Source organism: Rissa tridactyla, chromosome 12 (assembly GCF_028500815.1).
Source record: "Rissa tridactyla isolate bRisTri1 chromosome 12, bRisTri1.patW.cur.20221130, whole genome shotgun sequence".
NCBI classification, from domain to species: Eukaryota; Metazoa; Chordata; class Aves; order Charadriiformes; family Laridae; genus Rissa; species Rissa tridactyla.
The window spans coordinates 11,573,262-11,600,204 of record NC_071477.1 but is presented as its reverse complement, the minus strand read 5'-3'; the positions used below and the strand labels follow the sequence as shown (position 1 = coordinate 11,600,204).

The following is a 26,943-nucleotide window of genomic DNA, read 5'->3' as shown; positions in this document are numbered from 1 at the left end:
CGCTCTGATGCAGAACAGTTTTCCCTTCCCCCAGAAAGGCTACAGTGACAGGATTTTGCAACGCACTTCAGAGGATCTACATCTCCCAAGGGGAAAGGGGAGAGGAGTAAGCCACTGCAAGGGGGCATCCTCAGCATGGGAGATGCTCATGGCACAGATGGATGCCTGTACCCTCATCCCATTGTGCCCATCCGTGATGGATGGGTGCCTGTATCCTCATAGGGGTACCCATCCATGCTGTGAGCATCTCCTACGTTGAGGTGGTCAGGCATTTCCAGGCTCAATAATTGGGGGATTCAGGTGAGATTGGTGGTTCGGCGCTGTCGAAACACAGCTGACGGGCAGCATGTTTTGGCTGGGCTTTGTAAACCCCCATCCAAGCCATCCCAACCCCACCTCGGTGTCACCCAAAGAGGAGCTGACGTCACCACGGCTCCGGTGCAGGGGGAGAAGCAAGGGCGGCCAGGCAGAGAGGGGAGCAGGCTGCCTTCTCGGCGGTGGTTTTCCACATGAAGCAGCTCCGTGGCTCCTTGCTCTCCCCCCCCCCAAGAGCCTTGTCCACATTACACCGACTGCCCCAAAGCCCAGGGAGAGTGGAGGCAGAGGGGTGGCAGGATAGGGGTGGCAGGATGGGGGTGTGAGCAGGAGCTGCTCCAGCTCCAGGGGATCTTCCCAGGAAAGCAAAAAGCACAAGTTCCCAGTGCCCTCTGCAGGAGGAAGCACAGCCCTTTTCCCCAAATTTTGGGGCCTTCCAGGAGGGCAGTGAGCAGCGGGATGGGCTGTCACACTCAGGTTGCTGTGTCCCCTCCATGGGGCAGGGACCCAGAGACCCACCTGCCCGTCCCCAGGGGATATTTTGCACATGGATGTGTGTGTTGCTTCCTTTGTGGGAAATTGGGGTCCCTGATAGCGTGGCTGTGGCCGTTCCCAAGAGTCAGCTGAAATAATCAACACGGGGCAAACAGACGGTGCTGTTTATTCCCAGGGGAAACCCAGCTTGGTTAACTGAGAGGTTTGGGTTTTGCACAGGAGATGGTGGGGCTTAACCTTACACTTGCTTTTTATTTCTTTTTTCATTTTGTACTTAGGGAAAAACAAGGGGGAAGAAATGAAGAGGTGGAAAATAAGGCTCCCCTAAAGCAGGGATCGCTGAAACAATCCCTTAAAGCTCGCACGCCTCCATCAAGGAATCTGAGCGAGCACCATCGCACAGATTTACTTGTTCATCTGAAAACGTCCTCCCTGAAGCCCTGCTGCTGCCTTGGGGAGCTCCATCCTCACCACGAACCCCATGCCAGGAGCGAAGGCATCGCTCCCGGGGTCTCACCAATGAAGCCCATGAGAAATGCCCACTGCAGGCTGCCAGAGGTCACCCACCCCCCGGGGAAGCATGAGGCGGGCGCTGCCCTGTCCACCCCCACTTTGCTGAGAAAAGAAAGCTTTTTGGCAAGCAGCAGCCGAGGAGCCAGTGGCTTTGCCAGAGACCAGCTGTGGCAGTCAGCTGTAATTAAGAGCAGGAGGTTATTGTGGGGGGTGACAGGAGAGGATGACACCCGCTGCCGGTCACTTGGAGGTGGCAGGGGTCATTGTGTCCCGGGTTGATTGGCTGCCCCACATTGCTCGGTGGCTGCTCTGTTGAGTGACAGGGAGTTTGGGGGCTTGCTGACACCCCAGCAGACCCTTCCCTCGGGGGGCGTAAGCGACTTCCCACCACGGCTGCAGGGAAGATGGAGCTGGCGGGTGTTCTGGTTTGAGGTAAAACAGAACCAATTTTCTGTTTAGTAATTTTACTTCTTAGCTAGGCCTCTTCTAACTCTCTGAAATTAACAGCATGTTGCGTCGAAAACGGTTCATTCTCAGAGTGATAAGACCAATGTTTACAGTTTGTGCCAAGGAATGGTACGCAGAGAGGCTCTTGCTTATACTTATTGCTATAACAACCAAGGTCAGCTAATTTTGTTATTTGCCTCGTTGGAGGGTTGGAAACAGAAAAGCATAAAGGGGTCCCACCTGCGGAGAGGAGTGGACAGGACAGGTGACCCAAAATTGATCAACGGGGGTATTCCATCCCATCTGCCCCGTGCTCAGTATAAAAGCTGAGGGATCAAAAGGTCAAGTCTCATCCTTCAGTGGCCGATGTCCAAGGAGGACCCTGTCTGTTCATCTGCCTTTGATCTCAACCCATGGGTTCCTGACTCCAGCTGTGGAACCCAGTTCCCACCTGTCACTGAGTCCAGCCTGGGACTTCCCCAGTGCCTGCCGGTGACATCATCCTGGGAGCTCAATATGGTTTTGTATATACTGTATCTATTTCATTATTTTCTTTTTTATTTTATTATTAATATTTCATCAAAGTAGTTTAGTTTCTTCTAAACTCGTAAATCTTTTTATCTCTCCTCCTCCTCTCTGTGTACAAGAGCTTGGGGGGGAGCATCTGTCGCCAGCCATTGGCCAATTTGGCCAAAACCACGACAGTGGGACAGCGAGGAAATGGTGCAATGGGGCTCTGAGAGCAGCAGCGTGGGCAGCTTCTAAAGGCGTGGGGTGGCACGGCTCGGCATTGCACCTGGCTGTGGCACGGTGTGGCACAGCAGGGCATGGCGTAGCATGAAACGGCATGGCAGGACATCGCATGGCACGCCATGGTGTGGCACAGCATCCTGCACCATGACATGGAGTGACACAGCATGCCATGGTGTGGCACAGTATCATATGCGACACGGTGTGACACAGCATGCCATGGAGTGACACAGTACCATACGTGACATGATGTGGCACAGCATGCCGTGGAGTGGCACAGCATCGTACATGACATGGTGCGACCCCACACACTGTGGCATGGCACAGCCTCCTACGTGACACGGTGTGACACAGCACACCGTGGAGTGGCACAGCTTGGCATGGCAGTATATGACGCGACGCGACGCGACACCGACACCGACACCGACACCGACACCGACACCGACACCGACACCGACACGCGGCGCGCCTTCCCGCCCCTTCCCCTTTAAGGCACCTATGGCGCGCGCAGCGCCGCGGGCGGCTCGGCCAATCAGCGCAGCCCACATCCTCGCCAGGGGCCGCCCCCGCCCGCCGCCGGGCGGCTCGTACCACTCCCGTCTCCCGGGGGAGCCACGGCTGCCGCTTCTCGGACAGCCCCGCCGCCGCCCGCTCCCCTCCGGATCCCCATCCTCCCCCCGATCTCTGCTCTCGCTTTCTGTTTTTCCGTGTCCGCAGCGGGTGCCTGTGTGGCTGAGGCCGCCTCGCAGCAGACACCGGCCTTCCCTCCTCCCCCGTCGCGTGGAGCGATGGTACGGTCCGGGGCGGGGCGCGGGGCGGAAGCGGCTCCGTGGCGCAGGCGGCGGGCGGCATCATGGCGGCGCCGGGTGAGGCGCGGGCTGGGGAGGGGGTGGCGGGGAAGGGAAGGGCCAGGCTGGTGGGTAACTTGCTTCTCTCTCCGCAGGCCCACGGTTGCGCCTGGCGGCGACCGTCGCCCTCCTCTTCCTCGCTGGTGCCCAGGCCCTCGCCCCCAGCCACCGCCTCACCGCCCGCGACCTGGCCCGGCTGAGGGCGGCGCTGGAACGGCCTTTCGCCGACCTGCAGGCCGCCTTCTACTCCATCGTGGGCCTCGGCAGCCTGGGGGTGCGGGTGGCAGACGAGAAGGTGAGCGGTGGAGAGCCGGCGGTGCTGCTGCTCCACAGCCCTCGCTGTGCTGAGGAGCCGTAGGCGGAGCGCGGCAGCAGAACGTGAGCCACAAGGAGTTTTATCTGGCGAGCTCCCTTTTGTCAGGATCGTGAGGAAAGCGTGAAGCATACGTCTGTTATGTTCTTAGCAAGTATCAGAGCAAATAGCTGGTAATTGCTGACAATCCTTCAGGTGTGCTGCTTGAATAAATTGCGTCTTTGTCTGGGCAATAACGTGCCATGGGCTCTCTTACACTTACTGCCTATAAACGGTGGTTTCAGGGCTCACTCCTCCATAGCCTGTGGTGATATTACTGGAGCTATCAGTTTGCTCCACTCTTTTGTGAAACAGATTTCTGCCTGTGGCATGTTTGCTTCGCTGGCCAGTTAAATAGAGCTCTCATTATTTCATTTCACTTCCCACGCTGAATTCAGTCAGGTCACTTGATTTTCGTATTTTTGTATATAAGATATGTTCCCTGGTGTGCTAGAAACAAAGACTTGTGGTATAAGCATGATGCTTACTGCCCTTTCATGCCTTTAAGTCATTCTAGCTCAAGTATCATGGGTTGTCCTTGTAATAACCTACTTACATAGGCATTCCTGCTTATGTGCACAGGCATGCTTACCTGTGCACCTGAGCTGTAAGCATAAGTTTGTTTTTTCCTCCAAAATTCAGATAGTTTAGCAGTTCTGAACTATTTAGGCTTAGTTTCATTTTGAGTGTTGTGCATTTGCACTACAAACTCTTAACTGTGAGGCTCCTGAAGATGTAGTTCACTACACCGCACACCTCGCTGTGGCCGGTTACTGGTCATCTGCGGGCTGGGCTGGGAACTGCTGCTTTCATTTATGTCGGTGTGGCTGCGTTTTTTTAATAGTTCCTAGTTTTGGCAATGATAATACAGCGTTTGCTTCTGCAGGTAAACAATAATTATTTGTTGTTTGAGGTTTGTGATGAGACTTTTTTTCTGGGCAGTGTACCTCTTCGTGGGGTGAAACAATTTAAAAGGTAGAGGTAGTAAAAATAACAGCTAGGCATAACACCTGAACCTATATCAGGGAGTGTAGTGATAGAATGAGGTGTAGCAGTTTCAGACTGAAAGAGGGGAGATTAAGATTACATAATAGGAAAAAATTCTTTACTCTGAGGCACTGAAACAGGTTTCCCAGAGAAGCTGTGGCTGCCCCATCCCTGGAAATGTTCAAGGCCGGGTTGGATGGGGCTTTGAGCAACATGGTCTAGTGGGAGGTGTCCCTGCCCAACCCAGGGGGTTGGAACTGGATGGTCTTTAAGATCCCTTCCAACCCAAACCATTCTATGATCCCTAGATAACTGTAGCATGAAAACCCTGTCCTACTTGTAATACGTAAATCACTGGTCTTTGAATATGAGCTGTTAAATTTTTGGTTATTTTCTGGTTAAAATGGATTCTTAAATTATCTATCTAGTTGTCAGTTAATAAGCTGGCTACAGATTAATGAGCAGTCTCATTGCTTTGCCTTCATACTGTAGCTGCTTACCCGACTTCTCGTTCTCTATGCTTTGAAATTCTATATTCTGCATCCATTAGTGATTGTGTGTAATATACAGCTGGGAAGGAAGCTCGCCCACAGAATTTCTCTTCCTCTGTTCTCTATCCTGGGAGATTTTTCCCTACTAAATATACCTGTGGGACTTTTATTTTGATAGATTTTATAATTATACTCAATTTAAATATGAATTCTGGTTGCAGTAGAGTTTATGTGAAAATCACTTAGCTCTTTTATCAGGAAACAGCTTTGTTCCTGTGCAGCACTTAGCAGAGTAGGATCTGGGGAGTTCTAGGCTCTGCTGCATAGCAAATATTGCTATTCATTTGCCTTTTTCGGTATAAAAGTGCACAGCGGTGTACATGAAGTTGTCTCAGAGTATCATTTAAATCAGTGGCTTAAGTCAGGACTGTTGTTGTAAGTTAACTTCTGTTTCTTCGCAGGCTGCATGCAATTTCATCAAATCTCATGTGGACTCCAGCAGTGTCGATTCCCTGTTCTACGCTGCACAGTCCATCCGGGTCCTGTCTGGCTGCGAGGTGAGTTTGGAGCCCTGAGCTCTGAAGTCAGATGTTACCAAGGAAATACTTTACCTCCATCTTTTTCTAGGTTTTATTTTATGTATAACTTTTACTTTTACTTTCTTTTACTGGGTTGTACTCTGTTGTCTCTTAGGTAAATAACTTGTGAAGTGTTGGGGAGGACTCTATACGAAGTGTAAAGATATAAAGCAAGTATTTGGTCCAGAGTAATTCTGAGGGGATGTTTCATGATTAAACATCAGTAACTAAGAAAAAAGGAGGCAGCACATTTTAATAGAATTGGCAGCAGCTGTGTCAATTAAAAATTCTTTGGGTGGATGGTAAATTATTTTGATGTAAACCTTGTGTTGAAACACTGCAATGATGCAAACGCAGCCCACCCTTGCTGAATTGTGGGTGGGATATCTAAGCCCCCTTTTTTGTCAGTGCCACTGGCTGCTGCACAGGGATGTGATACCAGATGAAATGCAGTAGCAGGTTACCAGGATAAATCTGAATCGTGGATTATCCTGACTAATTGATAGTTGACAGCAAAACTTAGGGATTTAATTAAACTAAAAGGTAAAGAATGGGAAGGGGCTTTTTCCCAAAAGCTTGTAGTAGTTCACCAGTGAAGTGTGTGGCTCCAGGAAGAAATTGGTGGTGGCTAGGTGGCCTTGTTTTTTCAAGTGTGAATCAACGTGTTCCCTGTGTTCTTCCTCAGGTTACCATTTCAAATGAGACCAGGGAGCTGTTGCTTGCAGCTGTCAGTGAGGATTCCTCAATCACCCAGATCTTCCATGCCGTTGGGGCCCTGAGTGGCTTTGGCCTTCCTTTAGCATCTCAAGAAGCACTTAGTGCTCTTACTGCTCGTCTTAGCAAAGAAGAAAACGTACTGGCGTAAGTCTTTCAGACAGAAGTTATTCATTGTTGTGAGTGTATCCTCTAAGCAGTTGGATTTGGAAGTAAAGGGTATTTTAACACTTAATTTTTGTAATATAGATGTAGTAGAGTAGGTGCTCTGTTTTCATTTGATGTATTTGTCTAGTTCATTATTGTCCCTCTGGGGGAATGAAAAATACGTTTTTGGGCTATTTTTTGTGTGATTTTTGCAAATGAGCTTATGTATTCAGTTTAGTTCGAGAATAACGGTCAGTAAAGAAGGCATCCTGAAGAAGCCTTCGCTTTTTAAAGGATTTGCAATGAATTTTTTAGTTAATACCCAGCCATGGTTCTGTGTCATTTAGGGTTGCAATAGACTTAATGCTCTTCCTCAGCCCTGTTGTTTGTAGGTTGGGATGCTTGTTCTGTGAGGTGGAAAAAAACATGCCAGTAAGCAGGACAAATCTTACCAAAGATTTAAGTAATTTAACTGTGAAATGAGAGAATAGAGACTTCCTTAGCTAGGGAAGAAAAGGGAACTTTAGAACTTGCTTTTTTGAACAAAAAAAAAAAATGTAGTCCTGGAATGCTCAGTAGCAAGTTTGGGGATCTGTGGTATGCAGTGATCAAAGTTTGGTTTCTTCTCTGCCTTTGGATCTATGAGTTTATTGCAGCACTGATGAAGCTAAAGTGGTGTTCCCTAATGAATTCCATTAAATCACCCAATTTAATCACCTGTTTCCATTAAATCACCCGATTCATTGCCTTGAGTCAACTGAAAGCAGTAACAGCTGTTTTACCCTTCATGCAGAATAGAAACTGTAGTTGCTTTGATTTGAATGATTCTTGGCTTCTAAGGAAGGAAAATAATATAATTGTTTGGTTTTGTTTGTTGTTGTTTAAGAACCATCCAGGCTTTGGAGACGGCATCTTACTTGTCCCAGCAGGCAGATCTAAGTGGCATTGTTGAGGAGATAGAGGTAGGAACACGCTATGCTCTCTAATCAGGAATTTGTTAGACCTCTGTAATACTACAAGATGTATTAATGTGAAAAGCAAAATGAAAAACCAACCTGGCTAATTCCTTGCCTGCACGATGTGGGTTACTTTGGCTCTTCCTTTCAAGCAGATATTTCTTCTGGGCTTTTAACTGTTTCACAGTGGACTTGAAACACAGAAAGGCATGACTTTTAAATATAATTAAATCCATTAAAGGCTGGAGGTTTCTTTTTCTTCCTGTTACTAAATTACTATTACAAAATACCTCCGTGATCCCATACAGATATTCTTGATTACGGGCCTAACAGTAGAGTTAATTTCTGTAGATCTACTAGAATGCAATTTAAATTGTAATAACTCTTTCTGTCAGGATCTTGTTGCTCGCCTGGATGACTTGGGTGGAGTTTATCTGCAGTTTGAAGAAGGAATTGAGACTACTGCGCTGTTTGTTGCTGCTGCCTATAAGCTGTCAGACCATGTGGGTACAGAGCCAGCAATGAAGGAGGTCTGTATCTGCCTCTTCCTCCCTTCCACGCTGTAGCTCACAAAAAGGATTGCCCTGTCCCTATTGTGCAGTACAAGAGGCCGCTATAACTGGCTAGAGTTTCTACTGGAAAAAATGAGCATGCTCCTTGGAAAAGGACATCTCAGAGGGAAAGCTAAGTAACAGAACGTAGGAGGAAGTTCCAACTTTAAGATCACAGGCTGAATTTGGTTTGTTTTTTAACTTTTTTAAATGTACAGAAGGAAATTGCAAGTGAGGCCTAGTTTTTCTTTGTTTATTAAGACAAGCTGTTGAGAAAACCTCTCTTGTTCCAGAGTTTGTTCTGGTATTTGGCACTTGTTTAGTACTTTCCAGCATTTCAAAGTGTTTTGCAAATGTTATTTGCCTGTGAGGAAATGCGGGCACCAAACCATGAGTTTGCTACTCATGTTGTCTCCCTGTCGGGCACCCCACACACCTACAGGAATTCAGATGCAAAAACTTGTCCAAAATGAAAGACTGTTGGAAAATTCTTTTGAGCTTGATTAAGTTAGAAATCATTACTGCAAGCTATCCACTTAGTATTTTTTTTCCACAAGTTAATTGAGTTAGATATGCTTTTGATTGAGAATGGCAGCTCCCTAAAGCACAAGGCAAAGTGGCAGGGTTGAGACCGAAGCCAGTGTAAGACATCTGAGTTCATTCCTGGCTCTCTTCCATGCTGCTGCCAAACAGACTAACGCAAAGTAATTTTGATGTCATTTTTGAGGTGGTGATTCTGCTACACAACAATTCAAACTGTCAGCGTCCAAATGATGTTTAAAAAAAAAAAAGACCAATTAAGGAAAATAATTTTGTGTTGTTTCAGAATTGTGCTGTCAGAAGTGCTATTGTTGGGTCTTAAAGGTTTCACTCTTGTGAATGGTGAGGGTGCCTCCAGAATGCCACACAACTCTCTTTAAAAATTATCATGTAGTATCTGCAAAAATAGCTCCCTTCCCCCCCCTCCCCCCAACTTAAATGAGAGTGTCAGTTGCTAATTAAGTCAGTCTGGAGCTATGCCATGCCCTCCATGTAAATGAAAAACACTGCAGGATTTGCACTGTGTGGGAGTTCTGTAGTATCTGTCTGGATGCTTTCTTTGATTATGTCATCTATGTTGGTATTCATAAATGCAAGTAGTAGGGTGAAAATTTGAGATGCAGTGGATTTCATTTTTAAGTGTTCTTTGTACATTACTAAATTGTACGCTGATTGCTTTATTTGGGATTGTCTTTGATTATTCTCATTTCTGATTAGAATTTAGCCCACAATCCTTTGCTTGGACTAAAGTACAGGGAACCAAACCCTCCGTTTGCTAGACTAGCAGGGAGTAATGGAAGAATCTGAATACTATGGCATACCCTGTGGAGTGTGGCTCAGAGACACTAACCCTACGAAGTCAGACTGCAAAACCAGCTGGGGGACGTGGTCCCACTCCAACTTTGGAGAGAACAAATTAGCTTAGGCACATCCTGGAGGCAGAGCTGGCTCTGTGCTCCTGGTGGTACTGCCTTAAAGCTAATCCTCTTAGCTTGAGGACACTGCTGAGCCTAAGGGGATAACCCTGCATGGGCCTAGACTGGCTCCTTCCAGAACCATTAGGATGCTTTGCATCACCTCTCGATGGCCTTCCCAGCTTGGCAGGTAGCCAGGACATCTAGCCTAATCCTCCTCTGCTGTATGAAGACAGTTGTATGGCTCCTGGAGCCAAATTGTCTTTTTGCACCTGCACACAGTCTCCATAGTTGAGCTGACAGCATCTTCCATTCTGAAATGTGTAGTTTGAAGAGGTAGAGCCAAATCCTGGTTTTTGCAAGTTTCCAGCACAATTACAGCCATTATGGTTGGAACCTCCCAGCCAAGAATAAGAAAGCTAATGTGATATTCAAAAGGTAGCTAATTTTGGGTTACCTCATAACTTGAGTTATGGGCAAATGGGAAATTAAACAGTCTTTATGAATTGTGTTTTTATTAATAACATTATACTGAGCCAGTTTGCAGTGTTGTGGTAGGCTGCTGGTACTTATATGTGATTTGCTTTTCCTCTTTCAGGATCAAATTATCCAGCTGATGAATGCAATTTTTAGCAAGAAAAACTTTGAGACACTCTCAGAGGCCTTCAGTGTTGCTTGTGCTGCAGGTTCTTTATCCCGGAACCGCTACCACTTGCCTGTCATTATTGTTCCCGATGGACCTGCAGCTGTGTCTCACCATCAGCCTGTACTCAAGGTGAGTCCTTAGCCTCAAATCTTAACTCATCTCTTGGCTTCATCTTTAGTATTGTAGGCCTGGGCTGACTGAACGTGTAAGGTGATGTCTTTCATTTTTAGCTCCGGGATTCAGTTTCCAGTAAATCTGGGGTTCTAGTGCTTTTTATGAAGTCATCCTTAGGAATCTCTCCTTACCCAGGGCTTACCCAGACACTACCTTGAAAAGGCACTGCTGATTACAAACTTTAGCTTTCCTGGTTATGTTAGGAAGAAGTAGGTGAATCTGGGATGCTGGGCAGGGAGAATTCGGGGTGTATAATGCAGAGGGGTAGTGAGTCGTCTGTGCTTCTGCGTTCCTTCTGGGACAACAGGTTTCACAGAAATTCTTGGGTTTTTCTCTTGTAGCTACAAGTAACTGATGTTATGTCCCAGCCACTGACTCAAGCTTCTGTAAAGCTTGACTACGCCAAGTCTGCATCGAGCAAAGCCACTGTCCTTCAACAGACAGCATTTACTCTGTCAGGGTAAGAAAATCTTATTTTTACAGTTTGTAAGGCAAACAGGTGTTATTTAAACAGTGTTGGACTTATTTTCCTTATGTGTTCTTCCACCAGAGAAATGTCTGTATGATGGAAAACTCATAACACTGTAGTTGCGTTTGGTTGGTGGTGGGTGACTTGGCATGTTTGGTGGTGATGGTGAATTCCTGTTGCTTTTTCTTTTGATTGGGAGTGGAGAATTGCAACATTCTTCTGACTTTGGGGGCACTTTTAAGAATTCCTTTCCTGCTGCACTTAGCCATGTTAGTTTTGTGCTGCGTTTGACTATTTGCCTGCTTAATCTAGCATATTTGGAGACGTATTGGTAGTAAGATGTTACCTATTTGTAGGCTGCTGTTAGTATCCTAGAGGACACTTAACACCTTGCTGCTTTTGTTATAGAGACGTCTTTGAGCTGAACTTCATGAATGTGAAACCTGCAAGTGGATATTATGATTTCTCTATCAGTGTTGATGGAGATAAGCGATTTATTGCTAACAAAGTTGAGGTGGGTGTGCTTTTTGATGGCATTTTAATTCTGTGCCTCTTTCACTGAAACGGCTTTTTCTTTATACCCATTAAGGATGTTGTCAGTTTTATGGCATTTTTATCACATGTTTTTCTGTAATGAATTGGATTTTGACTCAGGATTATGACCAGTAACCAGATTAATATATGATCAAAAGAGATTTGTGTAAATGTCAAAACTGACATCACTTAGATGCTGATCTGACAGCGTATGAACAAAGGCTAACAGTGGAATTGTTTATGTAGCAGCCCAAAGTAGCTATGCAGAAATGATTACTAAGAATGTTAGTTCTGCAGAGCATTCAAGATTTGAGTCTGCAGGTTTCAAGGCTTGGCTAGCAGTTGTCTGGTGATTGCCTGATGTATGGAAGCTGAGCATTTGTTGTCAGTTTATATAAGCTCTAGAGGCCTAGAAAAGAGTCAAGGGGGTGTTTTGGCATCTCCTAACTGTGTATATCATGTTGCATTTGTAGTGGAGAAATAGTGACCAAAGCAAGTGAAATCTTCATTTTGTGTTTACGTACCCCCCCTTTTGGTGGCAAAAGCTGTTATACCCCATCTTTCTGAAGAAGTTTTATATAAACATTCAGAGTTTTACTTTCCTCAAGTTTGTTACAGTGAGAAGAATGCAACATCTGTGTCTATTCATATAGTCACTTCAGTGTCAACGGCGGAGAATGCTCTTCTCCAATGATGTCTGTTCTCAGGGTTAGTTTTTGCTCCAATCGCCTATTTAAGGAAAAGATTAGTTTTTAAAGTCTTCCAACATAGTCAGCTTGGAGTGGAGGTGGAGGAAGATGCTTATTTACAACTGCTGACCTTTACTCCGTGTATCAAATTGATGTTGTCGTTGTATTAGTAATGGCACTTAGGAGTGTCAAAAGGGCATTGATTGGTGCTGCTTAAGCTCGCTGCTGGCACACAGAGGTACCAGTAGGAATGCATTAATGCTGGAGCAGCTCTGTGTGAACTGCTTCTAATAAGACACATTGTTATGGGGGAGGACTGCTGGGGGAGCTGCTTTTTTTTTTCCTTACTGTTATTAGCATTAATTGTCCTTAATGCACCATCGTTTTGACAGTAATGAGCTAAATCAGTGGGTTATTACTCCAGGCAGAGACTGCATTTCCTGGCATTAAAATATTTGAGAGCTGTTTGTGTACTGTTCAGTTGGAGGGGCTGTGTGCAGCAGCTCTGAGTTGCCTTCACATTAACTTTTTTTTAAATGGATATTTCATTAGTCTATCTTTCTTTGCTCCCGTCTTAAAACAACCTAAGGTTTTACTAAAGTTAGCCTGAATAGTCGACATGCTAATGGATCCAGTTCCAGGGGTAACCTCTGTCTTAAATTACACTTTTTATTGCAAAGGAACTGCCAAGATTGTTGTGTTTGAAGTCTGACCTGAATAGTTTGGTTTGTGTTTTTTACATGTTCTTTCCACCGGTTCTCTGTGAATTATTTTTCAGCGTGAGGGTGTGGGGCTGCTTCACATGAGCAAACCTGTAATAACAAATTGTAGTATAGGTTGAAAAATATCTTGGCAATGAAACTTTAATTCTCCAGGGGAGCGTTTGTAAGCTGTGAGAACAAATGTGCTAATTAAAAACTACAGACTGCAGTAACTGCTTATGTTTGAGAGAAGGACTGAAATCAGTCAAACCTGCCGAAGTTCGCTGCCTGGATGGTCTGTGGTTTGGGAGTGGGGAGAGAGCAGGGAGTTATTTCTCTGCTCGGGGTGTATCCAGCACTTAGCACAAAGGAGTGTGATAAATGGCGGGGCCTTATTGGCTGCCCTGTGCTAAGTGATAAATGCTGTGACTCCAAAGGAAGGCTTGCTGAGCAAAGTGCGGGTCTGCAGGAATGCTTTGGCTCTTGCCTGCTGGCAATAAAATCATCAGAAACCTGTCGGGCTTTAGGAGCCGACAAAGACACAACTGGTTGCTGTCCGGAGACCTCTCACGTCTCAAATTGCTATCCAGTAAGCAGAGGTGCATACGCATGGGCAGTTTTAACTTGTATCATATGTGATGTAATTTTTAGTAGCTAGTTTCTGCTAGTTTAAATGGAAAATGAGTTGGATTTGGATACCTGCCCTTTGGAGAACTGTTTTTAATGAAACAGCACAACTAACTCCAACATGACTGAGAAGCTGGTGTCTTCAGACCTGGGAGGAAGGGGTTGGGTTAGGGTTAGTGACTGATGCGGGAGCTTTGCCAGAAGGGTAAATTGCTGTAGATCCTTCTGTTCGGGTTAGGTTCTGTCTTTGGCTTAGTGTAAGACCCTCTTTGGGGAAGGGGACAGAAGAGGTTAAAGCTTTTTCAATGAACTTGACTGTAATTAGTTTATGTAGGGTGCTCTGAGTAATTTTCTGTTGTGCTTTGTTGCAGCTGAAAGTAAAAGTTTCCACGGAAGTTGGAATTACCAATGTAGATCTTTCTACTGTGGATAAAGATCAGAGCATTGCGCCAAAAACAACCAGGTAAAACAACTTGGTGTGTGTGAGCTTTTAAGGGGCAACTCTGGCTCTAGACTGGAGGTCTTCTGAGCTTCACCTACTGCAGCTAAAGCAAAGGAATCCTGTATTGGAATAACTACAGAGTTATACCCATGCTGTTTCTCTTAAACTCATGAGTTCGTTGAGAGAATACTGATTATTTTTATAGGTGGTTTTCCTTAATACTGAAGTAAGTACTAACAGAAGCCAGGCAACTTGAGTCTTCTGTTCTTTTGTTGGCACCGCTCCATAGCCAAAGCAAGTTAAAAGAATTATGTTAATTCTGGTATTACTGGGCTTTGGTAAAGATGCTCTAAAGCAACGTGTACACTGTATTGAGGGGGTGTGGCTGTACCATGTCTAGGTGTACCAGAATTTAATGGAATGGGTTTTTTAACTGACAGCAGTTATAATGTAATGTATAGAATCTGAGTTAGGTTGCACAGCCTCACTGAGGCCCCTCTGTGTGTGTTGGTACAGCCTTCCTGTGCTGAAGTTTGAGTGTCTGTGTTTTCTGTTCTGCTGCCATCACGCCTTTGGTTGTAGCATGGCCTTGGCTAAATGGAATGTGGGGTGTAGTATTAGCAAAACCTCCTTCTGCTGTTCCTTTGAACCTTAAAACAAACTACTGTTTTACTTGAAAATGGGCAAGGGATGTAGTTCAAAAAAATCCTTCTAAAAATTCCATTCATTTTCTTTACATTTATGGTGGAAGAGAAAGACATGTTAGTTTACCTGACTTTTTGATAAGATAGCTCATTATGCTGAGTAAACTGCAGTACTGCTAGACAGGCTTGCATGCCTTGGTTTCGTTGAATGCCAGGCCTTTTCTTGGAAGATCACCTCAGTTTTGTTTGGTTTTTTCCTCCTAGGGTAGCTTACCCAGCCAAAGCCAAGGGCTCGTTCACTGCTGACAGCCATCAGAATTTTGCTTTATCCTTCCAGCTGATAGACGTGAACAGTGGAGCTGAACTCATCCCTCATCAGGTTAGGACAAATTTTTGTCATTGCTGTGTCACTGAGATGTTCCATCTTGAAGCGTTTGAGGTGACAGTTGGTGTTTAAAAGATGTGATAGGTTTTGAGAGGCCTTAGGTTTCTGACATAGACTGTGAAACATCACTGATCTTGGTGGATTGGGAAGTGGATTCACTTGTTTGGGCTGTATGTTAAATGATGCCTTTTCTGTCACTGGTACTGTGTCTTATTTAACTCAACAAAGTGAGTGCAGGTGGTCCACACTGGAAAAGCACACTTCTGATTTTTTTTAATATAGATTGTTTGCTGATAAACTCCTTGAATATCGACTTTCTTTAAAATTTTATTTTTGCTGTATAAAATAGAAAAAAGGAGGGGGGGGAACAGCAAAAACCATAGATGCATACATCCCTGTTGGGTGCTGTTGTATATACCCTGTTGAGTAACATGCAGTATATTGCCCTGTACCCCAGTGGGCCACTGGACAGTCTTGGTCCTGTGTTAATGTTACTCAGAGAGACACAGAACTTGGCTGATTTGAAGGGATCTAGACACCCGGGCTCCTAGTTTGTACTCCAAATTTTGTTAATATTGTGCTTTTGGGAGGTAAATCTCTGGTTTCACTGGCGCTTGTAAGCTCACTGTGAGATATTTCAGAAATCTTAACACTCTTTCCTTTCAGACTTTTGTCCGACTTCACAACCAAAAGACTGGCCAGGAGGTAGTGTTTGTTGCAGAACCAGATAGCAAGAACGTATACAAGTTTGAACTGGATACGTCTGAGAGAAAGACTGAATTTGACTCTGCCTCTGGTACCTACACTCTTTACTTGATAATTGGAGATGCCACTCTGGAAAATCCAATCCTGTGGAATGTGGTATGTAGCTGGAAATGTGGTGGTGTGGTTTTGAGATTACTGGCAGTTTGACAGGAGGGCATGGTACAGGCTTGGAAGAAAAAAGCTCAAGTGTCTTTGTTCTTTGTAGTGAACCAGAATCTTTTTGGCCACTTGTGGTCTCTGAGGTTTGCTGTTCGTTTTAAGTTTTTAAGTAAGCATCAAGGCAAGACTGAAATGAATGTTCATTTCATCATGTGGTGGAACAGAAATGCCAGAATGTTTATGGGTTTGATTGTAATTTCCCAGCAAGCACTTCAAGGTTTAGCCTTTCTGTGCTTGCTATGCTGGAAATAAGCCCAACTCTTAGTGATGGGTGAGTGGCATTACTGCCTTTGTTTAGGAGAAGTTGCTTCTTAAAAAAATCTGGTGCCTTTTTCTTAGTTTTCTTTAAAAAAAATCTTTTCAATCATAGATTGACAAATAGGGAAATAGGCCACAGTAATGGAATAGGTTTTATAAAACTTTTAATGCGTTAAAATCAAACTTCATGTAACTCTGTTATTTCATTTCAGGCTGATGTTGTGATCAAATTCCCAGAAGAGGATGCACCATCCACCGTCCAGTCCAAGAACCTCTTTGTTCCCAAACCTGAAATCCAGGTACAGTCAAAAACCAAAATTATGTGTGGAGATGGGGGGGCTAGACCTGCTAGTACTATTTGTTCTCATCATAATTTATTGTTGAAAAGTCATCTTTCATTAAAAAAAAAATAGTACTGTGTAAGTAATGTAACTAAAGGAAGACCAGAGTTACTGCTTAATGGAAAGAAATGTGTTGCAGTCCTCTGGAATATGAATAAATCACCTGTGTCCTACCTGTGAGAGGGCAACTGGCGATGCTAAGAAGGTTCAAATGTGGAAGTTTGACTAGGTGAGCACTGCAGAAAGCTCTCTGTTCTGAAGATTTCTCTTGCTTCATTCCAGCCATCTGTGCTGATGACAAGCTAACAAGTGCTTCTGTGAGTGCAAGGAGAAGTTAACTGTGCAAGAGATCAAATGTGCAGAAACTGGAATAGCCACTACTTTAGTCTTTGCCTTACGAGGAATGCTTATCATCCAAAGGAACGTCTGGGAACAGCACCAGGGCTGCAGCTGCTGCTCTGGGGAGCTGAGAAGCTGCTCTGCTGGAATACTCCTACTTATGAGTTGGTTTTGTTTGTTTGCAGCACCTCTTCAGGGAACCTGAGAAGAGGCCTCCCACTGTGGTATCTAACACTTTCACAGCACTGATTCTCTCCCCACTGCTTTTGCTGCTCATTCTGGTGAGTGAACTGGGCCACAGAAGAAGAAATTTTTTTTCCCATCCAGTCCAAGGTGCCCTAGGAGGTTGGCCAGCTAAACTTTGTATTAAAACTCGTGGTTAATCATGACTAGCATGGCAGTACTGCAGTCGTAGCTAGCAAATGTCAGCGCAGAGCGTTGGTCAGGTATTGTTTCTTTCCTAAACTCTTGGGGTTTTCTGAGTTTATAGTCAAAACAGCAGAACGCTGCGGCCAAGTAGAAGTAGGTGGGGTGAGTTTCTTCAGCGTGCTTCTGCTAGGGATGTTGAGTAACAGGGGGCACGTTAAGTTATAACTAACATTAGACTTCCACAGGAAAAAAAAAGCAGCGATTCTGCCTGGCACTTAGTACATCCATCACAACATCTGTGTGACTTAATCCTAGCAGCTTGATTCCCATTTATGGACATAATTGGTATTTGTGTGTCTGTAGTTAAAACCTCTACTGCTACTCACTGTATCATCAGATCAGTATTTTGAACTTAATGCAATACAAAAATCTCATCTAGTCAAGTTAAATTAGTCCTTATTTGGAGGATTAAACTCATCGCTTGCTTGGCGGAAATTTCCCATTAGCTGGGCTTGCTGAAAGCTGGCATTCAGCTAGTCATGTCCACTGGTCTCTGGGGTTCACAATATACATGTTGATGACACTTTAATGAAAAATCTCATTGCTTCTGCTCCTGTTTTCCATCCTTCCTGCCTTTCTCTTTTGTGGTCTAAAAACTGAAATGTTTTTATGAGCACACATCTTGTATCTATAGCTGTTTTTTTGCTGCGTCCAAAACTAGAACTTTACCTTTTTTTGTCTTTTTAATTGAAATTAATTCAGCTGGATAGAAATAGCAATGTTTATTTTTCTGGAAAATTTAGATTTGGAGCAATACCCTCTCATCAGTTTAGGATAGATAATTGAGGAACTGCTTTCGGTCAGTCAGAATCGGCAGGAGAAATTTTCACTAAAGGAGCTCAACAGTGCTGTCTTTGGCAAAATTACTACTGTCCTCTTGTAGTAGGAAACAAATGCTTCTGTAGAGAATATGCTGTATTTGTTGAAGTTAAAGCAAATGGGCTTGAAACATACTGATGTTTAAAATAAAAGCTTGTGTTTACGAGGCTGTTGTAACTCAGGTTTTGTTTCTTTTCCTTTTAGTGGATAAAGATAGGTGCCAACATCTCCAACTTCAGCTTTGCTCCCAGCACCATTGTTTTTCACCTGGGACATGCTGGTAAGTGCCCATCACTTATTGGGCTTTCTGCTTTGTTTGACCTCCTCACCTGGGAGTTACAGATGAGAGCCCTGGTGGTTAATGGTCTTGTGGTCTATTAACTATAATGACATAATAGCATAACATTTGTTCTCTTGTTTTCATCTGCCTTCCTGCTTTTTATGACTGTTAATATGGTGATAAACCTGTTTTGGCCATCAGCTTATAACAGCGGTTGTTATCCGGGCTCCTCTCACACACCATTTATCTGTACTTAATAGAACTTCTTATTTCCAGAGGTCACACTTTCTTTATTGCATGTTTATCCTTTGTAAGCAGGGAGTTTCTGTGGGGATTGAAACCTGCGGGACTGTGGTCTACATCTTTTCTTTAGAGCTCCTCCTCTGAAAGCTGCTCTTGTTCTTTGGCTGGACCAATTTTTTTTTCATCAATTTTATTTTACCTTTAGTTGCACAGTTATTTACTGTCTTGACAGAATTTCAAAAACATAGCAGGTTGGGAGAACATTGGATCTGTTTCCCAAATGATAGTGTGTTGCTTAATCCAAGCCAGTTTCCTACAAATTTGCGAAGGTTAATAACCTCTATTGAAATCCAGAGTATCCTCCTCCTTTTAATGTCTATAATATGTCCATAATTCTGCCACAAGAGGATTGGTTCCAAATATCAGTGTCACATTTTTCTCTAGTATGGAGACCCAGACACCTTCTTCCCCTGGCAGTAAAGTAGTCTTTAGATCTGCCGTTTCAGAGCTTCAGATGTGAGATAGAAACCCAGTGCTTAGGCGTGGCAGTACAACTTAACGATTGTTCTAAGGATAAGAAATGGTTTGACTTTGAAATGCAGTTTCAGCCATGGGCTCTGTCTTTTTTTCACAGCAATGTTGGGACTCATGTATGTCTACTGGACTCAGCTCAACATGTTCCAGACTCTGAAGTACTTGGCCATTTTGGGTGGCGTCACATTCCTGGCAGGCAACAGGATGCTGGCTCAGAAAGCAGTAAAACGGTAAGCCAGGGACGAATGTGTTGGTGGGAGCTGCTTTTAAAGTCAGTGGGAAGGAGAGCATGTTGATGCTATCGTGTCAGTAATTGATACAGTAATGAACGCTGCTTTTGATTCTTGGATCTTGTGTGTGGGGATGGGCTGCTCAGTCCCACTTTTGTGCCTGTTTTGAGAATAAGGGCTTGAACTGAGTAGGGCAATGAGCTGCTCTCACTGAGATGCAGCAAACTGCTCCTTCAGAGGGAATGGTGGCCACTTGCTGAAGCAATCAGGCGCACAGAGAAAGCAAAGGGTGGAAGTGTGTGTACATTGACATAGGGAAACCCCCATTTGGCACAGGTAAACCCACATTCACTGAGAAATTTGTTTTACTACATGGTATATCAAGCTCTTACAATATTGCTAGATAGTGAAAGCCAGTATAAATGCAGAAGAGGCCCAACTCTTCTGTAGCTATGCTTGTGAGATAAGTTTTAAGAGGAGGAAGGTAAGGTGGGGCATATCTGATTCCTGTCTTCCCCTCCCTAAAGGGGGATTGTAGAGAAAAGGGAAGCAGATGCTTATCGGAGGTGTGCAGCAACAGACAAGGAAAAACAGGGAAAATCCTGGTAAATGTTAGGGATACAACATTCATTTCTGTACTGGCATTGGACTGATTCTTCACACATTTGTCTTCTGCCACGCAGTGTCTCATGAATGTGCCATGGCTTAGGCAGCCTGCAGGCAGTTTGCTGACCCAAGCTTCCAATACAGTGCATTAATTAGAGGTTGAGCCCTTTCCTCTCCTTCATTTCTGCCTCATGAGGTTTCCATGTGAGACTTAAGTTTTAGCTTTTTTGTACTAATGTAGAATTTGGCTTTGAAGATGATCTTGTTGACCTGCTTTGCCATCAAACCTGTCCTTTTCTTACTTTCCCCTTTTTGAGCCCCTAGGAGTTGTTTATCCTTGCAGACTTATTTGCATAGATATCCCTGGATTCTCACTATTTTTTGATTAAACTGTAATAAAACCAGGACAAGAGCTGTAAAAAATAAAAAAAAAAACCACCAGAATTTAGTTTTGGGGGGTTTTGCATTGATTTGTTGTCTTTAAAACATCTCTACTTGTATGGCTGTAGCAGGGGAGATGATTATTGTAATTAACCCTTTCCATACCGTCCTTCTGGCTTTCTCAGCCTTGCTCCCTCGGTTGTCCAGCGCTCTCCACTGTGGCACTTTCTCTTGTTGGCATAACAGTTCCTATTGGGATTTTGTTGCCAACAGGGCTATGTTATGTCATTCAAATAATATTCCCTTTTTAATTTAAAGAGCGAGTATAAAATCATTATTAATTACAGATTGCCTAGGACACAAATTTGGGGAAAAAGAATACAATGAAGCTTACTTCTAAGTGTCTTCGCTCAACCAGGGCTTCTGTTAGCACATAAATGCAGGTGGTTGGTTCCTACTTCAAAACACTGCAGGGGGTGTCTGTATGCTTTTTCACTGTAAATGACATGAAGCTGCAACTACAATGGCAAATTTGAAAGTAAAACTTCTACCTTAGGCTAAAGTTAAACCCTTTGTATGTGACTTTAAAGTTCAAAAAGACATCTTTTTGTTAACGCTCTGCTAGCCTGTCTCGGATGTTGAAGTGCAATGATAATTAACTAGATTGCACTTTGAGGCAAAGCTGCTGCTCCACTATGGAGGCAGCTGGCGGGCGTGGGAAGGGGACTGTATAAACCATCTTTTTACAGAAGTTACCAGAAGGCCTGGTTTTGCTTTTTGTGTTTCTGTTACTGGCTCTGGTTCCTGGAGCAGGGCTGCTTTTCTCCTTCCTATCTACTCTGAACTTTTTCTTCCTCTCTCCTTTTGGCAGGATCGCTGCAGAGCAGAGCAGTAGGTTGGCAAAGTATAGAACGCTGCGGTAAAAGGGGGTTTTGCTAGTGACCAGCTCTTCTAGAAGTAAGGGCCTTTTTTTGGAATTTGCCTTTCCCGGGCATGCTGCCTGTTCCATTTCACATCATCACTCACTCCTGGTACAAAAAGATACCTGAGCTGAAGGTGCTTCCTTCCAACATCACTTACTGGGCTTTAAATCAGTCCTTGGGTGTCCTTGGCTACAGCTGGGTTTGCATATTAGCAGTACATGTCCTCTGTGACTAAATTGCCTTTGTGCAATTTCCTTAATCATCTGAAGTCTGTATGGTAACATGTGCACATGTGAATACACTGTCTTGGGTACCAAGCAGCTATAAACCTAGTTGAAGCGGTATTGTTCCTGTAAATAAGTTATTAGTAATGTCGGCTGGAGGAGGACATGAGGAGGATGGCTGATATCTGGGCTGTTCCCATCCTGCTGTTGGTACCCCCTGTCCCCATCTGCAGTGTTTTGGTTATTCAGCTGCCAGGCACTCTTGAGTGCTGAATTACGTCCTTGCTTGGGGTGGTAAGAGCTCTGTGTGCAGCAGAGCCAGGTCAGCACCACCTCACTCAGCTGAGAACATGACCAAGTCCAGGGTTCACCCTTCTATTAGACTGAACTGGTCACGATGGCTCAGTCAGCAGTGGCAGCAGCCCCCTCCATTCAATACCAGCATCTGATAGGTCTCCATTGTCACTTACCAGTGCAAAGTCCTTCACTTCCTTGCATTCTGAGCAGGTAAGGTCCCAGTTTGCTACACCCACCGTGGCACAGGAGGCAGGACTGCCTGCTGCTCTGCATGCTGCCCAATTCTGAATGTGCGTGTGTGGCTTCGTGCCTCGTTCAGTGCACTCTTTTATTTTGGGGAAGGGAGAGAGCATCTGGGACAAATCCTGTGATGAGACTGAAATCACTGTACAACGTGCTGCAGTGGTACATCTCACGAGCGTCTTTCTCTTATGTTCACAGTCAGTGCTCCAGGCACACACACACAGCACGTTGAATGGAGCTCAGGTTTTTTTGTGCCAAACAAAACCAGCGTGGGTGGCCGTGTCACAAAAATGGTGCGCACCGTGGTATAAACTCCTGTCTGCAGATCAGATAGTATGATGGAGGATGGTTTCATGGAAATTACCTATGGAGAATTTGGCATCATGTCCCATAGAAAAACACCCTGTTACTATCTCTTCTTTCCCTGGAGTGTTTTGAGGTATTTGAGCACAGAACAAACTATGACAAGTAAATGAGGAGGAACTGGAGATGGCTGTCGCTTGTTCTCATAGGTGAATGCTGGCTGCATCCCGGCCTCATTTGCTGGTATTGTTCTGGTCCCTGGACACTTCTTGTTACCATAGCTCTGGGCCAATGATTTTCAGCTTTTTAGTGGCCTGTTACCAAATGCCTCACGTTCTCCACAGCTTGCATGTTTTCTGTTTCTCAGCCTGGTAATTTAACTCCTTAATTCCCCATGGGCTGTGAGTAATACTGCAAATAACTTATTACCCACAAACAGTAAGTTGGGTTTTGCTGCCACGTGCAGTCACAAGCATTTGTCCTTATTGCTGGGTTTTCTGCTGCCCCAGTTACGTCAGCTAAGACTGTATTGTTGCCAGCTTCTAGGCTGGACTGTCAAGTGCTCAGCATCTGTAGCTATGCCCTTGTCTGGCATCTTGGAAGGGAAAAGGACCCCAAAAAGGTGGGTCTACTGTGCCCACATTAGACTACTTCATCTTCTTGGGGATGTGAAGATCTTTGTGTTTACGTGGACTAGCTGATTCCAAGTGGATAGATTGCTCCTTTTTAAAGTAGAAGAGCAGTTAAAGTACCTGCAGGCTTTCCATTAAGTCCTGCTTTTTTGTTCAGTTCTGTATTTCACAAGGCTCATTCATCCCTTTTGCACCAGTAATTAACCTTCATTTTGCCTGACTGTTTCCATCCTCCTTGAATTCAGTCCTCTGTTCCATTGCAGTACTGGCTTTATCACTCCGACAAGCTTCCTTTGAGAGAGAATGAGGGGTGTGGGGACACTGTTACGCAAGGAAGTGCTTTGTTGGCTGGGAGAGTTAATTTTTCGGGTTTTTCTTTCCAGGACACACTAGTACCAGAAGAATGGAAGAAATGGGGAAAAACAAAGCAAATGCCTTCAGAACAGAAGTGAATAAATAACTGAAAGACCTGAAGAAGGAAGGCAGAAGCAGATTTTTTTTTTTAATATTAAGTCAAAAGGGTGCCAGTTATCCTTTTCCTTTTTTTAAAATCTGATTTTCATCGTTGTGTTCATGCTACTTGTGTGCTTTTCATATGAATCCAGAAAATCCTTTCTTCCCTGGATCCTCCCCCCTCTTTCTCCCAGGACATTTGAATATCCATTAGAAAAAGAGGAAAAAGAAAGTATAATTCTGCCTTTCCCCAGGTGCCCTCTCCTCATCCTGAACGATTTGTGAATAAAGAGGAAAGAATGGTCCTGAATTTTGGGGTTTTTTGTGGTTTTTTTTTTTTGGCTGTCTCAGAGGCTCTGATTGGAAGTTGGGCTCACATGAGAATGAAAAGAGCTTTTTCTGGTGGGTAATTTTGTGTATGAGTCATTGCTGTGTGAAGCTTCCTGTTCTTTCATGTCCTTTCCCAGAGGGACATGTTTATTGGGGGGGGACTTCCCACTCCTGCCTGTCCCTTGTGTGACGCTGTCATCTGCATTTCTTGACTAATGGCTCTTCTCTCTGACTTCAGGATGGCATCAGGCTGGGATGTGCTGAGTTGCTGTGGGTCCTCGGGCTCCAGCCCTTGCGGGGAGCCAGCTGCAGTGCTGGTGTCCCTGGCTGTGTCTGACCCCTGTGGCTTTGGTGGGTCCCTTGAGTGGGTTCACTTTCTTTCCAGTCTCTGGAAGTAACCGTTTCACCGCAAATACGAGTTTGATTGAGGTTATTGTCTCTGTTCTTCCACGAAACCAAATGCTATGTGGCCACATTTGAGTTATTTGACTTCTAACTTGGAATCAGAGAATGGTTTGGGTTGGAAGGGACCTTAAGGACCACCTAGTTCCAACCCCTCTGCCCTGGGCAGGGACACCTCCCACTAGACCAGATTGCTCAAACCCCCATCCAGCCTGGTCTTGAACATTTAACTTTTCAGTAATTCATTAATGAGTTCATTAATTAATGAACTCCTCAATTACTTACCACCTTCAAGACACTAAACAGTGTTGAGGCAGCAGACTTGGGTTTTATTGAAGGATAGTAATAACCAAAGGCCAAAATCTCCTCCTGATAAGCAACTTCCATGTAGGAAACTTTAACAGTTGCTCCCTCCCCTGCATCTGTGTGTTGGCTTCTGTTTGTCCCATGTCAGACCGGTTTCTTTAAAGGCCTTTTGGCAAAGGAACTTTATCAAATGTCTCTTGGAGATCCAAGAAAATTATATCAGCCAGCAAGCATGTGGATAAAGGGGTGTGGAGCCAAATCCTCCAAAGAACCTCACATGTGTGAGACATGACTCCGCTTTATAAAAGCCATCTTGCCTCTTCCCCGCTGCAGTTGTTCACACTTAGCTCACTCTTTCTGTTCTTCGCAATAGTTCCTACCCCTTTGTTCATTGTGAACATTGTACTGGATGCCATAGAGGTTTAATGAACCACCACTTCGACCTCCCCTGCACTCCTTCAAAAACCTGGTCTCGTCCTGCATTCAAGTCTTCTGGGACTAAAGGAGTTTTAAGCAAGAAATAGTTAAGCTACTATTTGTAGTATTTTATCCCGGAATGCCTTTTCACCCCGGTGAGTTCTTTTTGAGCCTCGTATTTTGTTACTGCTCACTACAAGCTTTGTTTTGTAATTAATTTTTTTTTTTTACTGATGCTTCATGCTAGGGCAGTACTTCCCCTGTGCCTGTAGAGCTCTGGCACGTTATCCAAGGAGAGCACAGATGCAAAAAGAAAAGCGTGGAGTGCTACTGTGATGTGTCTTCTCGAAGCTGTGTGTGTTGCTATTGATTTTCTACCTCTTTGGCTAAGCGTTAGGAAAGGTGTTTTTTATTCTTTTGGCTTTTTATTCCTCAGACATTTTCTGGTTTGCTTTATGTTACTTTATATTTTAATCTCCCAGAGGTTGAGCATTTGTTTCCTCATTTTTGACACAAACTGAACTTTCGAAGGAGTCACTTCTGTTGCAAATAGCTGCACTCCCCCAGCTGTTTGATCATGCAGAATTAGGTCTTTCCAAAGTGTTTTTGATAGGTCTTTTGATTTTATTGGTCATATCCAATCTAGCGTTTGCACATAGCTTTTATGCCCCTTAACAGAAATTTAATATTTTTTTTTTGCTGCCATGTTTACTTACTACTTCAGGAAGCGGCTTTATTTTTTTATAATTCCTTTCCTTGGAGCAAGTAATTCCTAATGGCTTCAAGTGTGTTAGTCGTTACAGAGCAGGTTTACAAACACACTTTGAGCCATTTTTCCTTTTGTGGATTCTCTGTCCAGCTGTACCGTGAAGCAGAAGGATGGCTTATGTCTCGCTATGACAGCTGCCTGCCTGCAGAAGGGTGACAGATTACCCATTAGCGCACTTGCTGCTGTCACAGCTTCACTGATCTCCCCCAACATCCCCTCGTTGCTTCCCATCCTGCTGGGCAGTTAGTAATATTTTCATAGTGCTAGAATTGTAAAACAGGAGCAGAGAGACTGTAATCTATAGGGATTTGGGGCAAGTATGACCCCATTTCCATGCATGGGAGCCTGCTGTCCTAAAACATGGTCACCTGTGGAAAAATCAGATTATCAAGGAATTGTGGAGGTGCAAAGAGGAATGATTTCAGAGGCCTTAATGTGTATTTGCACAGGACTGTATTTCTAACCTGGTCTTGAGTTACTGGTGCTGGACCTGGTGCCTTCATTAGCACAGCTCTGAGTCGTCCTTGGTGCGCTTGACCACTGTCTTTGAGTGATACCTTCCATTCTGGGCCCAGAATCAAGAAACTAACATCTCAACAGACAAAGAGCCATCCTGACCTGCTGTTGGACAGGTTTATTTAGAACAACTTTTAATTTCCCACTAATGATGGGAAAGCAGATCCCATCCTGATGTTATGTACATTTCTGAAGACATAATTATTACACAAACAATAGGAGAATTGGGGTGACAGGGAAGGAAGTAGCTGTATGAGATCACTGGCTTAATAACTTCTTTGAAAACGTTTACAGTTGTAACTAGCCATGGAGGAGTTCAGAGCCACTGGATGGCACGTTGAATTAAAACATAGTGACAGCCCAATCTGATGCACAGGGATCTCCTTTAACTCTTGCAGAGCAGAGCTGTAGCTTCGGTTTGAACACCTCAAGGCTAAGCAGTAACTGTAGCTGAGCTTTTGAGAGTTCAGTTTTGCTGCCAGGGCTCTGTACCGAGGGGCAGCAGCCCACAGCGGCGTTCCTGGTAGATGTGTGGATTCATGTCTTGCCTCGCCCAGATCCGAGCTGCGTGTGTGGTTGTGCCCTCAGCATCTATTTAGAGGAGGCTGTAATCAATTTCACTCAGTTGCCTAAAGGTGCCTTTTGGTGGCCTCATGTTTATTAATCAGGCCCTACAACAGAATGATGACTTGGCAGAAATTTTGCTATGCTTTGTGATTTGAAAGCCTTAATTAGTAGACAGTATGTCCCCAGGATCACAAGTGTACTGGTGGTTTTAGTCTTTGTATGTAAAGCAGCCTGAGGTTAAACCATGGAGGTATTTTTTTTTTTCCTG

At 44.4% G+C, this 26,943-nt stretch overlaps 1 protein-coding gene across 2 annotated transcripts; it reads left to right on the top strand.

Moving 5' to 3' along the window:
* Positions 1-3,328: 3,328 nt before the first annotated feature.
* Positions 3,329-23,678, top strand: RPN2 (ribophorin II). 2 transcript variants are annotated; one of them, XM_054218579.1, is made up of 18 exons: positions 3,329-3,386; positions 3,464-3,663; positions 5,660-5,755; positions 6,462-6,637; positions 7,524-7,599; positions 7,989-8,123; positions 10,197-10,373; positions 10,760-10,878; positions 11,296-11,401; positions 13,810-13,901; positions 14,789-14,903; positions 15,576-15,770; positions 16,304-16,390; positions 16,957-17,052; positions 18,224-18,299; positions 19,177-19,306; positions 21,165-21,250; positions 23,299-23,678. In XM_054218579.1, exons 1-17 carry the CDS (start codon positions 3,374-3,376, stop codon positions 21,214-21,216), a joined length of 1,941 nt encoding a protein of 646 aa, XP_054074554.1. In that variant the 5' UTR covers positions 3,329-3,373; the 3' UTR covers positions 21,217-21,250; positions 23,299-23,678. The 2 variants fall into 2 exon arrangements, with proteins under 2 accessions (XP_054074554.1, XP_054074553.1); XM_054218578.1 differs by lacking the exon at positions 21,165-21,250 and having other exon boundaries at positions 3,331-3,386.
* Positions 23,679-26,943: the final 3,265 nt, after the last annotated feature.